At 49.4% G+C, this 15,904-nt stretch overlaps 1 protein-coding gene across 1 annotated transcript; it reads right to left on the bottom strand.

Annotated features, from left to right (window-relative positions):
- Positions 1–818: 818 nt before the first annotated feature.
- Positions 819–2,733, bottom strand: LOC125624305 (natriuretic peptides B-like). The gene is made up of 3 exons (XM_048824856.2): positions 2,035–2,733; positions 1,468–1,750; positions 819–1,078 (listed from the first exon to the last, which is right to left on the bottom strand). The coding sequence occupies exons 1-3, from the start codon at positions 2,149–2,151 to the stop codon at positions 1,050–1,052; spliced, it is 429 nt and encodes a 142-aa protein (XP_048680813.1). The 5' UTR covers positions 2,152–2,733; the 3' UTR covers positions 819–1,049.
- Between the last annotated feature and the right edge of the window lie 13,171 nt (positions 2,734–15,904).

Below are 15,904 nucleotides of genomic sequence, written 5' to 3'. Positions count from 1 at the left end.
GCTGCTCAAGCGAGCCGGCGAGCCCAGGGCAGCCGAGCTCAGCCCCGCTCCCCGCCCGCACAGGGGCCCTCGGCCGGCCGCCGGAGCCCCGGGGAGCCGAGCCTGGCGCAGGATGGTGCCGCTGGGGGCGGCCCGGGGGAGCCCCCTAGCGGATGCCGCGAAGCGCGCACGCTGGCGGCTGTCCAGGGTGCTGAACAGGGCGAGCCCCTGGGAGCCAGCGCTGCCAGCCAGCCCGGCCCGGGTCCCCCGTCTCCCTCGGGTGCGGTCCCCGCCTTCAGCGGCCCGCGGGCGAGGCCGCCAGCAGCTCCCCGCCCCTCTCGCGGCTGAGGGCCGTGCCGCCAGCGCTGCGAAAGGGCTGGGCCGTTCAGGAGCGGGTGGCCCTGTGCCGCGGGAACGGGGCCTGGTGTGCGCTGCGACTCGCAGCAGCGATGCTGAGCGAGCATTTAAACCCAGAGCCGGCCACCGGCCCGCGCCCCGAGGAGCCCCCTCTACCCTGCGTCGGAGTAATCTAGCGGCGGCTTTACCAACGAGAACGGGGGAAGAGTTTTCCCCTCTCAAAAGCGCCGCGTTCACTGGTGTAAATCCGGAGTGACTCCATCACCTCTTGGGGGAGCCCCTCCAAATTGCCCCCAGTGGGAAACGAGAGCGGAGCTGGGCCCTGACGTGGTCCGGGAAGGCGCAGGATGACTTCCCCCAAGTAACCCAGCCCGGCTGTGCAAATGGTTCTTGAACTCTGCGGGGGCACTTCGCGCGGGGCAGGAAACTGGTCCCAGGTCCCCAGCGCCCCGTCTCGCAGGCCTCCAGGGTGAAATGAGCGATTTAAACAAAACATTTATTGATCCACGCCAGTAGGCTGGGGCGGGGGGGGTCAGCTGTTCCCGTCCCAACACCATCGCTGTTCAATAACAATCTGTACAACGCGAATACGTCCACCAGACAACCGCTCTGTTTGGGCGTGGCACACGTGTTCCGCTCGGGAGGGGTTAAGTTACCAGTCCGCACAAAAGAGGCTCCAAAAATTCGTGGGAGGCTGGTGGGAAGCTCTGGATTCAGCTTCTCGATCTCCTCTTCCAGTAACCTAGAACCAAGGGGGAAGGAGACACAGTGAGCACCGCGTTCGGACTCTCGGCTTATCTTCTGAAGCAGCTCTGTCTCGGGTTTCTGACCTGTCCCCACGCGGCTGGACAGCTGTTTGCTTGGCCTACGGCTAATATCATGGAGCTGTAGGTACCCACTGTCCAACCCTTTCCCCTCGAGCTTTGTCTGAAAGAATCCAGCCGGAGCCAAGGTCTGCCGCCCAAGGCAGAGGATGGGGAAGAATCTTGCAGAGCTACATAGGGCGGTATTGGGCCATCTCTGGCCATACAGTGATTGCCAGACGTGCCTCCTAAGCCTGGTGCTGTTTCCTGGCTAGGTGGGAAGAACCTTAGACACACAGGCAGGCTAAGGGTTCTACCTAAGACCTACGGGCTTTGTAGATGTTGCACCCAAGTCCTGTCTGAGAGCCTATCCTCTCGATCCTGGTCCCAAAACAGCCAGAGAAGTGCCGCATCCTCCTGGGAGAAGCAAGGAGATTCCTCCACTGACTCTCCACAGGATCCCGGGGCTGGAGCTGGGTAGCGGGGCTGCTCTCCGGCTCAGCAAGGTCCCAGCTAGGGTCGTCGTCTTCCGCCCCGTAGTCCAGATTCTCCAACTCCAGCGGCTCCCCTTCCTCCCCCTGCGTTTTCTCCTTCAGGAGCTCAAGGAGGTCCTAGAACAAGAGAGGAGAAGACCGTGATCAGCTCCCGCGTAACTGACCAGGGCACCCAGTGTGTGTCCGTATCCCTGGGGCGGAGGAGAGGAGGCCTCCATCCGGACTTGTCCTCTCTCGGATTGAAAATCACATTGCTCAGAAGGGCTCTGCCCCCTGTCCTGCTTGTTAAGGGCTCCCTCATTTTAAGGTGCCCGGTGCTAACACCTTTACGCGGCCTCCGAGGCTGGGGCCAGAGACCCAGCTTCCCACCCCACCCCAGGCCAGCTGCAGCCTCTCCTCACCTGCAGGGCCTGGAGCTCCTGGCTGGTGTGTTTCCTGGGCAGCGGGTGCCCGCCTGCTGGCCCCTGCGGGATGAGAAGAAGCAGAGAGGCCCAACAGCACAGGGCTGCGCCTTTCATCCTGCCCGGTCCCTTGCGCTGCCTGCAGACCCGAGCGCCTTGGTTTGGGCTCGAACGGCTGCTCGGGCTTCCTTTATATATATCCCCCCTTCACCTCCGGGCGGCTTCCTGCCAGAGCTCGGAATTCGGGCACTCAGCCCTGATAAGGGAACTGGCTGCAGCCAGCGGCACCCGAGGTCACCCTTTCGGAAACGGTGCGTGTCCCCCTCCTGGAGCCGCGGTCGGGATCCTGTTCCGCTGCAGCAGAGCCAAGCCGCGCCGGGGATCAGCGCATCTCAGATGCCTCCTTCGCAGTCCCGCTCTGGGCAGCGCAAGGAATGAAATGACCGCGTGGTCTTCCCTGTTCCTAGCAGTCGCCATTAGGCTAGCGCTTGATGGATCGCCTGGGGTCCCTTCAGTGCCTTGAGCGCGTCCTCCTGCCCCCCTCCCCTGATGGGGGGTACACGATCCATTGCTCGCCCCCGTGAAGGGAACTCAACCCCCCTCTCGGGCCAGTCTGCAGCCTCCTGTATCTGGGGGAGGGGAGCAAAGGGGTGCAGAGAGGGTTTGGAACCGGTGTCTCTGCTCTGCTTGCAGCCGTCCTCACCGGCAGCGTTTGTGTCTCTTTCAGTTTGAGCTGTAAAATGAAAGGAGGAAAACAGACAAGTGTTAGGGAAATCTCACTGCCTAGGTCTCCCCCGCCACTGGCAGACCCAGTGCCACTGACAGGGGTGTGGGGCTTGCCAGGCTCTGCCAAGTTACACTCTGGTCTGGGGGCTATTGGGGTTATTTACTCCCCCACTAGAGGTGCCAGCCAGCGGTGGCATTAGTTACCAGCTTGCCCTACTTTTTCCACTGGACGTACTGTGCTGCCCTGTTGGGCCTCTTGCAAGAGCATCACCACCTTTCTGTGGGCAGGGGCGCCCCCCATTACATGCCACCCAGGGGTGTCTGTGTAACAATCTTTCTGTCACACTATTTTCAAGGGTCTGCAGCCTTGTCTGCACTGGGAATTTGTCCTGATTTCAGCCACAGATGACCAGCAATTGGGGTAGCTCCCTTCATGTAGACAAGGAAAGCAGTGATTTCACACCCATGGAGTTTACTCCTGCTTGAAAGTGGGGTAAGTTGCACTGGTACAAATCACAGCTCCTTATTCATACCTAGATTTTGCACTGGGGCAGCTGCACCATTTGCTGGTCATCTATGGCTGAGATCAGGTCAAATTCCCAGTGCAGACAGGGACTCAGCTGCACTTCCCTTGTCTGTGCGTTTGTTTTAGTGCATCTAACGCCAGACTTTTTGGTGCTGTGGGAACTGATTGAGCCCCGGGTTTTGCTAGGACATGCTTTATTTTTCTTCCTCCACGTTAAAATGCTGCTTTCTCCAAGACCCCAGAGGATGGTGCAAACCTCCCTATGGCATTGTGTGCACACCAGTTCATCGCCATTTAAAATGTACCAGACTACGTGTGCTGTCAAGTACCAGCACTTCCAGTTTAGCCCCTTGATGTAAAACGGTTAGGTATTCCCCAGTGACTTTCGACAAACTAGACATCATATCTAGATGACGAGTGCAGGCTGGTCACCACTCACTCCCCATGTCTCGTCCTCCTGCCTGTAAATGATGGGGCACCGCGTCCTCCTCACCCCACATACCTGTATTCTAATGTGAGAAATTCCGAAGCAATGCTCATCCTTCATGGAAAGTCCAGCTGTTATGCTCGGCAGAAGAGGTCACTTTATTAATTATTAGTTTTAGGCAACAAGCTCTTGTATCATTGAACTGGTTACTGTAATGGATGGCCCGCCTTTCTGCAAGGTCTTCTATGTTTTGCCTTGGGGCGTTGCTACTGTTTCTTATTAGCCTTAGCCAAACAAGTCCATCTAAAAATGACCAAAACCAAGTATAAAAGGGAGTAATTTCTTTGGTGCTGGGGCAAATCTCCATCCTCTGAAGCATCAGGGGTGGCCACGGCTGGAGATAGGATGTTGGCAGGGGAGGTGCCAGGGCTTTGAGGTGGGGCTGAGAAGGCTGTAATACTTTGGTCTAATTTTCTTGGTTGGGTTGAGTATGAGGGTGCTGGGTAGAGGTGGTGGCCTGTGATATACAAAAGGTCAGCCTGGATGACCCAGTGGTCTCTTGTGGCCTCAAACTCTGACTCTAAATCCTGAGGGCCTCATTCAGTTTTCACGTAGTCCTTATGTCAATACAAGAAACAGAGGCCGTGTTCTCCAGCAGGGAGGGCCCTGGACTGGCAATCGGGAATCCTTGTTTCTGGCTCCTCTGCTGGTGACCTTGCCAGGTGACCTTGGGGAAGTCATTTCCCCTTTTCCCCCCTCCCACCCTTCCTGTCTTGTCTGTTTAGCCTGCAACCTTATACTGTTTGTACAGTGTCCAGTGGATTGGGTCCTGATCTCTGCTGAGGCCTTTAGATGCCATGGTAATAATACATCTCCCAGGGCCTGATCCAAAGCCCACTGAAGTCAATGGGAGACTTTCCGCTGAATTCAATGGCCTTTGGAGCAGGCCTTCAATGGGAATTTTTCATGAATAAGGATTTATCCCTATGGCAATAAAATCAGCAGATCTGCCTTGGACACGCAGCCACATGCTGGGAGGTATCAAGCACCTCTTAGGATCGGGGCCTCAGGGAGCAGACCCGTTGAGTAAGATGCTGCCATTGACGCTTTTGAGGCCAGTGGTCATTGTACTCCATTCCTACCATTCTACAGAATGTGTTTTTCATCTTTAAAAAGAAGGGGGGCGGGGGGAAGGCACTTCTGGTCTTCTCAGCTATTTTCATACCTTCCGTATGTAAATTCATGCTCAGCTGCTTTGTTCGGTCTGCTCCAGCCAGATTGAAACGACAATGCTGCTAGAGCAACGAGCTTTTCCCATTAGCCGACTAGCAGGCTCACTTAAAAGCGTAGCCGTGAGCATTTAAATACTAATAGTAATAAGCAAGTTACCGAAAGGGCAAACGCATCCAGTGTGAGTCCTTGGGATTTAATTAGTGAGCATTGGATGTGATGTAAATTGTTCCCTGTGACATTTTGAAAAATAGCATTTTGAAATGATGAGACACAATGCCTAGGTGATAGGTTTAGCTGGTAACAAGCATCCTCTGCAGAATCCGAGTTCTTGTCCATTTCAGGTTCACACTTGTTTACCTTTTGTAGGATTCTGTTCAAAAGCAGGCCATTTCCAGTCCTAAACCACAGCAAAAGAGATTCTGATCTCCATTACATCAGTGTAAATCTGGAGTAGCTTCGCTGACCCTGGGTGTACACCAGTGTGACGGAGACTGGAGATTGGCACAGGATGTTCAGGAAGTAAGCCTCTAGAATCTAGTGCTCGAGAGGAAAGGAGGCATCTGCCAGTAGATTTCTATTACCCCTGGCCAAGGTTTGAACTGGGCTAGATTCCACTGGGTCACAGATTTGGGTCTAAGGTTGTGATGAAGGGGAAATTACAAGTGTATTTGAACAGGTTCTCAGAGCCCCACTTAGCTCTCTGGGGCTGGGACAATTTTTGTTCTGTGTTGGTACAAAGCCCAGCACAATGGAGTCCTGGCCTATGATTGCAGCTCATAGGCACTACTGCAATACAAATTATAACAATAATGTCATCACAAGCTAATGAGGCTCCACCATCTGTGACTAACTGACCTAGCACTGCTGAGAGACCTCAGATTGATTCATTTCCCAGGCCTGTCTCTTCTCCCAGGCATTGGAGGAACCAGCTAGCTGAGGAGGTTATTGAAGCTGGGATGTTTGTTGGTTTTTCTCAATTATCTGTGGAGCAATAAGAAGCCTGTTCTGTTCCTTTGTAATAGTTATGAGAATGCGACGTGGTAAGAGTACCATGGGCTTGGATTGATTGAACGATGATAGCTTATATCAAAACCAAGACAATACATAAATGGAGAGTCCCAGCTGGTTCCTGATATGCACTGCATTGTCCTCATTAGAGCATCAGATCAGCATTAAATATGAGAAGTGGTGTTAGCTCGCTTCTCATCTCCCTCCCATCACACTCTTTATAACTCCAGATCTTCCCTCTCCTCTGGGCACACGCATGGAATCATTCAGCCTTCAAGGTCAAGAAATTCTCAGTAGCTAAGAGGAAAAGTGGCATCTGACCCAAACTCTTTAGGAACTTTGGGCCAGATTCTGAGTTCAGTTAAACCAGTGTAAAACCAGAGTCACTCCACTTACATGGTGGCTTTGCACTGGTATAACTGAGATCCAAATCTGCTCCTATTTTCTCTTCTGCCTCTGGAAAGCAGCATTTGAAGCAACGAGCTACTATGAGAGCATAATGGACCTTGAAGTGAAATAACTGATTTAAGAGAAAACAAAGAGCAGGCAAAACTTCTAAAAAACCCCTTGGGCCAGCATGAGCCTTCAGTTACTCCAGAACAGTTCCACTGAGTGAAACAAGCAAGAGCACAATGCGGCCTTTTCATGTTCAAAACCACAGTTGTTTTCACTAAAACCAGGTGAATAACATTAGAGCTCATCTGAACATTTGCCATCAATAACCGGTCTAGCTTATCCTGTTTCAGCTTTTGAATATCTGCTAGCAGGTAGCAATTTCCTTAATCGTATTTTTTTTAATTTATTCGATTCGTGTTTTTTACTCTGTGGCTTGATAGCCATGGTTCAATAGTCGAAACGGGAGTGGTATTACTGAGCCATGAGATTGGTCAGATAGGTCACATGTTTAATTCCCATTGACTCTCCCTGTCCTGTCACTGGCAGGGTTTGTGTATTTTGGCAGTTTATTTTTGTCCCTCTGCTATTATCTGTGCAGGGTTCTGAGATGTTTCATGAAGGAGGCTGTAGAAGGGCAGAGGGCTGCTGTTGGTGCTCGAGCTGAGCAAATACCAGACTTCTCGGTTTGGGAGCTGAACTGAAAAATCTGGTTTGACTTGAACCAAACTTTTTTTTTTTAATTTCTTTTTGTCAAATGGGAAACACTTAATTGAAAAAAAAAATCCGTTGAAGGGTTCTGAGCTGACCCAAACAATTTTTTCCCCCCCAAGTATTTCAATTCATTTTGAGTCAACCAAAACCAATAGTTTTCCCAAGGTTTTTTTGTTTCGCTTGGGTGCATATCACCATTTCCTTGTGTGGGGTTGGTTTGTTTTGTCTTTCTGGTGTTTTTTGAACTGACCAGATTTGAAAGCATGAGGTTATTCCGAATCAAAGTCACAACAAAACATCGAGACTCCTTTTTTTATTTTATTTTTTTCCCACAACCAAAACTATTTGCCCAATTTGGGTCCAAAATCAGTGAATAGTTCTGAACCCTGAGAAATGCATTTTTTCAGTGACAAAACAATTAGTGGAAAAAAGCCTCACTCAGCTCTAGTTGTTACCAAGCATGGCTCCAGTCCTGCAACTGAACCCCTCTTGGGGACCCATTGACTTTGGTGCGGCTCCCTGAGGATGTACAGGTCTGCACACTCTAATCCAAGGGTCTGCAACATGGCATTCATGACTGAGGAATATGTCTCTATTCTGTCTAGATGCTGTTCTTCATTAGCTCCTCGAAAAGAAGGGCTCTAAAGGGGTCATCTAGTCTGCCCCCCTCTGCTGAGGCAGGATGAAATATGCCTAGACTATCCCTGACAAGTGCTGGTCTAACCAGTTCTTAAAAACCTCCAAGGACAGGGATTCATTCTACCACCTCCCTTGGTAATCTGTCGCAGTGCTTAAATATTAGAAAGAGTCAGAAAGCTTTTCCTACTATCCAATCTAAAATGCTGCAAATTAAGCTGATTACTTCTTGTCTTACCTTCAGTGGACATGGAGAACAATTGATCACCATCTCCCTTATAACAACCTCTTCCATATTTAAAGACTATGCCCCACCTCAGCCTTCTCTGTTTATGTACTACAGTTATTGCAGCATTCAGTCACTCTGAACCTGAGCTGCCATTAGCCATGCTGAGATTGCCCTGATTTTTGATTGCTGTAATGAAATGGTGAGCTTGCTTTTCTCATGATGTCATGATGGATAGGAGTGGAAGCCTATCACCATGCAAAACCATTTTTTACCTAAACCTAAATCTGGGATCTAAATCAACCTGCCAGATCCCTTCAACCTCTACCTGGCTTGATCCTTCATTTGATGTCATGAGTCATTTCAAGAATATTGGTGGAATGTTCCATTTTGCACCCTGGCGGTGAAAAGTAGCACTGTATATAACGGATATGGTACATCGATTATTTCATAACTAGGATGCTCAGAGCTCCGATGTGCCTAAGTAAATGATTGGAACATCTTTCCCCAGCAAGAGATAGTTTTGTTCATTCTCACGATACAGCTGATTAATTTTCAGAGAGCAAAACCAAAGCTGATCTCTTAAATAGAATAAATGGTGAACGCATAAGACCTAATGAAGCTTTACAGCTAGAGACCGGCAGGAATTGCTGTTGAATTTCCTACTCCTGGGCTGAGAGATTGTCATTTCGTTGGCTGCATGAGATCCACTAATCGTGTGTGTGTGTTGCTTTTAGGAGAAAGTAGTGTTTGGGGGGAGAGTGGTTGTTTTGTTTTCTCCCTAGAAATGCAAAGAATCATGAACTTGAAATAACAGGGATAAAAAGGAAATGAAAGGGAGATAAAGGGGTAGCCATGAGAGAATAAACTGATGGTGACTTCTAAATGTTAAAAGGATTTATAAAGGATAAAGTGCCACCACAAACAAGAAAGGAAAGGACACCTCCATTCGCAAGTAATTCTGTGCTTCAGGGTCCCCTCCTGATGGGATTCTGACAGTTTCCATAGAACTGTGATCATGAATTTGCAGCGTACCCCTTGGGAGTGTGTTTGTAAATTCCATGCAGAAGTGTACTTGAAAATGTACTGGGTGGGAATCTGAACTTGCTTTACACCAGTTTCCAACTGGGGTGATGCTGCTGGGTGGCACACGTCTCTGATGTACACTGGTGTAAATCCACCGGAACTCTGATTCGGATTTCACAGTATCTCCAAGGAAGTCAACAAAGCCACAGTGAGGCTTGGAAGAAGGGTCCCCCTAGCCTCACAGTGGCTAAGGGCAGGTCCAGAAACTACAGGAATGTCTACACTGCAATCATGTGCTGTGCAGCTCATGTAGACAGATCTGAACATAGCTGAGCTAGCTTTAATCAAATTTGCTTTGAGTGTGGCTGTGCACCCCTATTGTGTGTTCTTCCCGGGAATTCTGTGGGGAGCAAGTTTACAGGCAGGGTGTTTGCTCAGGGCCGGGTCTCTTACATGAATTACTGTGGCATATTCATGGAAAGTAAATTTCAAATTAATGATCACAAGAATTTTCACTGGATACTGGATTTGAAGAACACTTGCCATCAGGGAAGAGAAACAATACAATGCAACTTCCATGCCCCAGTCCAACCAGTGTGGGTTCTGCACTGAAAATCTGCAGAACAACGCTGGCAGGCAGTGAACAGGCTGTGCCCGATTCTGTGACCCCAGCTCATACATAAGCAGTCCCAGTGATGTCCGTGGGACTGCTCACCAGCATCGGGGCTGCCCAGTCAGCTCCTTGGCAAGCAGCCTAGGGGTTGACCTACACCCCATGTGTCAAGCAGCAATGAACAAGTCTGAGGGCATGTCTACACGTACAGTGCTGCAGCATCTGGTGAAGATGCTCTGTGCCGATGGGAGAGCGTGCTCTCACTGGCATAATAAAACCACCTCTGCAAACAGCAGAAGCCATGTCAGTGGGAGAAGCTCTCCTGCCGCCATAGCGCTGTGCTCATGAATGCATGTAACTTATGTGGCTTGGGGGGGGGAGAGGGGGCGTGGTTTATTCACATCCCTGAGCGATGTAAGTTCTGCCAACACAGACTGTAGTGTAGACCTAGCCTGAGCACAGGAAAACAGGGCCAGGTTCCGTGATTGCACTGTTTGCAGCAAAGAGCCTGCCCAGGTGTATTTTGGATACAGCTTTTGTCAGAAAACTAGTTTGTGTCCCAAGTGAGCCATGCATAAGACTAGGGATCACGATGAGCTTCCCATCAAGGAGGACAATGTTTTTCTAGACCAGACAACCTTAAACATGCAAACCTCCCCCAGGATTTCAGCTGGGACTTCCTGTGGCACTTAGCAAAGAAGGTGAAAGCTTCCTTAGAATAGATATGCAAAAGGGCCTCATGTCAGTGTCACTTGCTTGTAAAGTGCGTCATCCCGTTCTAGTGGCTGGCCCACATAGAGAATAACAACCTACTACTGCTGCCAGCTGATGGAGTTACCCCTTTATCTCAAGTGATAGAGGCAAATGCTTTAGTGCTATAAGGCCAGGGTTCAACCCCCAGTGAGGGCTGTTGCATCAGCCATGCTGTGTTCTCTTGGACTCCCCCAGCTGCTTTTCTTAGGTAAATGCTTTTTGTTTTTCTTTTTTTGTTTGTTTCTTTTTCTTTTTCTTTTTCTAAAATCCCTTTTTATCTTTCTTCAAACAACCTCTCAGAACATGCATGTTAACCATTAACCAGCCATCAGATGAATCTGAATAGCTCATATTTATTTGACCAAATGTAAATCATGGCAGCACTTTGCCTTCTGGAATGATGAATTAGGAAGAAAATCAGAGTGGAGGTTTGAAACACATTCGCTAAATGATGAAAACCAATGTATTTTCAGCATCCATGACACAATGAGGTCTGTTCTGTGAGAGTATTTTCACACACTTGGCAAATCAACAAGACAAATGGAACAGATAACTACTTTGATAAGTTAATACCATGATACAAACAAGGTAGCAATGGTCACGTATGGTGGGGGGATGGCCCGGGAGGAACTCATTCAGTACAGTGTCCACAGGGGAGTTAGTGGAGCTGGAGCAGTTTGAGCTGAACATCTCATTGAAAGGCAATGGGTCCTCTAGGTCCTGAAAATCTTAGTCCTGCCAAGGAAACAAAAGGAGTAAGTGACAGAAAGGAGCTCAGCCAGGTTTCACTAACAGGAACTAACTGACTTCACTATTCTAGGGCCCGGTTCTGCTCACTTACCCTGCTCCAGGGGGTCTCTCTGGATTTACACCAGCGTCATTGGGGAGCTGGCGAAAGCCTCTCTTGGCTGGCTTCTCTGAGGCAGGACAAACTGCACACAGCTGATTTGGGGAAGGCAGGGGAGGGGCAGGTAAAGCCCTGGGGGTGTAAGATCAATAAATCAAATGTGCAGGTGGTGCCAGGGACGTCTGTGGAGTTGCACCAAGGTGAAGTTGGTCCCTTGGGTCTGAGGGGAGGAGGGATGGCCAGTGCCATATGTACCTTTTCCTTCAATTCGAGCTCTTAACTCTTCCTCCTCTATGTACTCATACCTCCCCCCACCACACACACACAGTCTCATGCCGCTTCTCTCTTACCATAGCGAATAGTTAGCATCCCAGTCCGCTCAGGGATCCAATTCTGTCCAGCTTGACACCAAAACAACCCCTGGACAGGCCCTTTTTGCTCCTGCCTCGGTATCTCCTGGATGAGGCCAGAAGATCACTGAAGAGCCTCTGGAAAGTACTGTCGCTGATGGGGACCCCCTCGGGCAGGTCCCTGGAGTTTCGGGCCCATTGGAGCACAGAGTCCTGTTGGTCAAAGGCACCTGTTGGGATCATGTCTTCTTGCTCCTGGTCCATCTCCTCAGAAGCCAGGGGATGCTCCAGATCCTCATCTAACAATCTGGACAGGCTCTGAAAGACAGGGAGGAGAGTGGGGGTGGTATTGAGGTTCAGACACTCCTTCAAATATTGTCATGTAAACCTATGTCAATGCTCATCTCAAACGAACCCATTTTAAGCTTGACTTGGATAGAAAAATGTGCTAAAATCTCAACAAAGTAATGACAATGATCTCTGGTCTTCATTGTCCTCCACTAACAACTCTGTTTTATGTTGGACACTGGCTCTCAGATGCCTTCGGGCTATAGGCTTCTGCTATGATCTCAGTTAGACACGGACCAGAAAAGTGAGGGATGTAAAAGGAGTCTCTCCTAAAGCTGGGAGCCTGGTGTCTGGGGTGATAAACGAAGAGGCTTGGAGGGGCTAAAGGAACAGTAAGCAAAGGATGGAGCTAGTGGAAACGCTGGGGAGAGGCTAGGCTGGTGCTGGAAGGATTAGCTCTGAGGAGGTTGGAGGGTTACATGGTATATAGGGATGTTGGACTGACGGTGAGATAATTAGAAGACACTCTTTCTCCCGGGGATACTTAAAATGCTTTTTATTAACAGCGTAGGATCCCTTCTCTCCCTCTCTTTCCTGGGTTTATCAAGCAGGTGACTGAATCCTCTGCAGTTCCGTTGAGAGACGATTCCCCTCCTTGTTAATAGCATGCAGCCAAAACCAGATACTTCGGCTAGAGACAGAGGCAGGTTAGGAACTCGAGGGATGAGCTTGCCAGTGCCCAGGGCAGGGCTACAGGGGGGAGGACATCCATACTCTGGGTAAGAAAATGCAGCTTCTTTTTCTCTGAAGTTTAATGACTTCACCCAATCCCAGACTGACCTGAAATTTTGCAGTCTCCCTCCTACCCCGGGGAACAAACAACACTTGACCTCCAATTATCTAAAGTCAATCGAGAGAGAAGTCAGGCAAGGAATAGCTTTGGTTTTGCTCAGTTAAGTAACCCATGTCTGCCAGCTTCATGACCCCGACGCTCTTGAGCACCTTCAAGCAGCCAGGGAAGGCTAAGAAGAGCCGTATCTAATCTGAATCTTTGGAGCCAGTAACTCCAAGTTTCAACGACTCATCGGCCACATGATGTTGAAATGAGCAGCTGCTCTCTTACCTGTAAACTGGAGAGAGGTTTGGCCCTTGCCTGGTCCTGGCTGAGGAGAAGCAGCAGCAGAAATCCACAGCAGAAAATAAGCTTTGGGTTCATCTTTGTGTTGTGTTGTCTCCTGCAGTGATGGGGCGTCTCTGGCTCCTCTTCCCCTTGAGTCTCTCCTGTTGCAATGTCACTCTGTGTCTCTGGCTACTAGCCTTTATACCTTCCCCCATCCCCTCCCAGGGCCACCTCTGAGCTCCTGCCACAGCCAGGATTGGTTTAAGAGGTTCTAATCAGCTTTCATTAGCCCAAGGGGAGGAGGGAGTTTAACTCTTTTTGGCTGGGAATAAGAGGAGCACGTTTTGCGCTCCTTGAGCTGTGTGGCAGCATCCTGTAGTTGTTGATCTGCAGCCTGCTCTTCTGATGCCACCTGTATGTTCGTTTTCTTCACTCAGTGTGATCATTAAACCTTATGCTTGCTTTTCTGTGCCTCTGTAGAAAAATAATCAAGAGAGAAATATGGAAAGAAGTAGAATCTGCAATGCACCCCCCGCCCATACGCTTGGCTATTTTGTCATTGCAGAAGAGCACATGCTGGGGGATCTGGGGGTCTCATAAACATGTACGCTATAGAAGAGTGTATTATTTTAATTACATTGGTACTTGATGACAGGAGGGAAAAGCGGGGTGGGTTTGGAGAGTGCAAGGGCATTCCAAGTCCTGCAAATATGACCAATTGCCTCAGAAAGTTGCTTTTCTTGACATTTAGATTCTTACTGGTTTGGGTGACAAGCAGTGAATTTAGAACCTGATTTAAATGCCAAGAGAATTCCCTAGTGTCTCTGTCCCAGGTGCAGCATACGCTCTTCTCCCCTGGTCCGTGGGGAGCACTTCCCTATTGTGAAGCTGGCACTGCCAGAAGCATTAACAGGAAATAGTGGTTCTGGCCCTAGCCATATCATAGCTGCCCCTGTGCGGGGAGGGTGAAAGTTGGGGGATACCTGGCTCTCAGCTTTGGATAGCTGTGAGGGCCAGACACAGTCTGGTCTGGGTGTTGGCTTAAGTCCAGTGAATTAAGGTGGTTGTGTATTTGCCACCTGTTTACCAGCATGCTCAGTGCGGGTGAGCTCCCTTTGCTCCATGGCTCTGGGCATTTCTCTTCCAGAGGCCAGGCCGAGGCCCAAGGTGAGTGAGAGCGCTGCCTGTGTGAGGACTGCCTAAATCCTTTGGCTTTGGCCCATGGTGGTGACCCTTTCTTACACATACTGGGGCAAGATCAAGTCCTTCCAGGCTGCAGCAGAGAAGCCCAGAGAAGCCCTCACCAGTGAGGGGCATGAGCTCAGTGGGTCCCAGAGGCATCATGTGGCCAGCGGGAGTAGGGTTTGCCCCCTCCCCCATGCAAGGGGAGTGGCCTTTCAAACATGTCAGGAGAGCAGCAGGGTTATGGGGTGGACTGTCAACATCCCAGCCACTCCATTACACCCTGGCACCCAGTGACAGCAGGGCTCGTGTTACGGCTTCTCCACCCAGCCCTGTCCACACACCCCACTGGTGAGCAAGGGAATGGGAGCCCCACAGGCATAAAGTCTTATAGATTAACCATTGTTTCCGTATTAATGCCAGGTGAGTTCATCCTGAGAATATGCAACATCATAATCAGTAATAAGAGAACTCTGGTGGTGGTTCCCCTTATTGGGAGTGTTTCTATGAACTTAGTTACATGAACGTCTTGCAGCACTCAGACATCAGCCTAGGGGAACAGCTATGTGGAGATGGTGTGACGGTAGGGTGACCAAATGTCCCGATTTTATAGGGACAGTTCCGATATTTGGGGCTTTTTCTTATATCGGCCCTTATTACCCCCCACCCCCTGTCCCGATTTTTCACACTTGCTCTCTGGTCACCCTATGTGACGCCATGGAGTCTCCATCTAAACTTTGAAGATGGATTGGATTCTTTGTTACAGTTTGAGATGTGGGGGTAGTAGGTGCTCAGATACCATGGTGCTGTGAAGACATTTTGATAAACCACCACAATCCCACGCCAATCGCATTTCCTGGAGTGCTTTCCACCGACTTTCAACCCCCACATTAACCATTTTATCTGATCAGAGAAAGAAGAGCAATTTAATCAGCCACTTCCCCACTCTCGGGGCCTGAAATTTGGGCCCACTGAAGGCAATACGAATTTCCCTGAAAGAGGAAGAATACATCTTGATCTCACACAAAGCTCTATTCCCCACATGTTGTGCAGAGCGTTTGGCCATTAAACTGAAGTCTTGTGGAGAAAATGGAAATGATGAGCCATCTGGCTTTTTATTAGGCATAATTTCATCAAGATTGAGATTCGCATTGGCGCCGGATGTTTGAAAGGAATTTCTCTGTGTGTGTGTGTGTGAATGTATTCAGCGCTTTCCCCATTTTATTCCTCTGTGAAATCAATTTAAAACACAATGTTTAAAGGCCTCTCTGGAAATGGGTATTCTACGGAGAAGTGTATAAGCATCCCCTTATGACAGAGGGGGAAGATGGATGTTATTAGATCTCTGGCTGTATCAACAACACAACAGCCCACATTTAATCTGGGCCCTATTGAGAAGAGAAATCATTAAAGCCACAGCATTTGCACTAGCAAACAATGGCACAAGAACATTTTCCCTTCTGGAGGATTTGAGGTGGGATCTGAGCACCTTCATTAAACAAATATATAAAGATGTCATTTCTCCGGCTTATAATCTGGTTCTCATTTGGCAGGGGAAGGAGGAGGGGTTGAAAACTGGTCCTATGTCTGTATATATCTGTAGGAGATCACAATGTCTAATTGTCGTCAAAATAACGGTGTCTGTCCTGTGGTTTCAAGTCATGCTTCAGATTTGAATCCTTAGCAGCATCTCTGTATTCTGAGTTCTACAGGGGATCAGGGGTAGTTTGTTGTTTGCCCCTCTCACTTAGGTGGAGAAGGGGATTGCTCCGTTAGCTTTCCATCCCCTTTCACTAGCACGA

The sequence above is a fragment of the Caretta caretta genome, chromosome 18 (genome assembly GCF_965140235.1).
Source record: "Caretta caretta isolate rCarCar2 chromosome 18, rCarCar1.hap1, whole genome shotgun sequence".
NCBI lineage: Eukaryota > Metazoa > Chordata > Testudines > Cheloniidae > Caretta > Caretta caretta.
The sequence above is the reverse complement of the archived record's forward strand: the minus strand, read 5'-3'. Positions and strand labels throughout refer to the sequence as shown.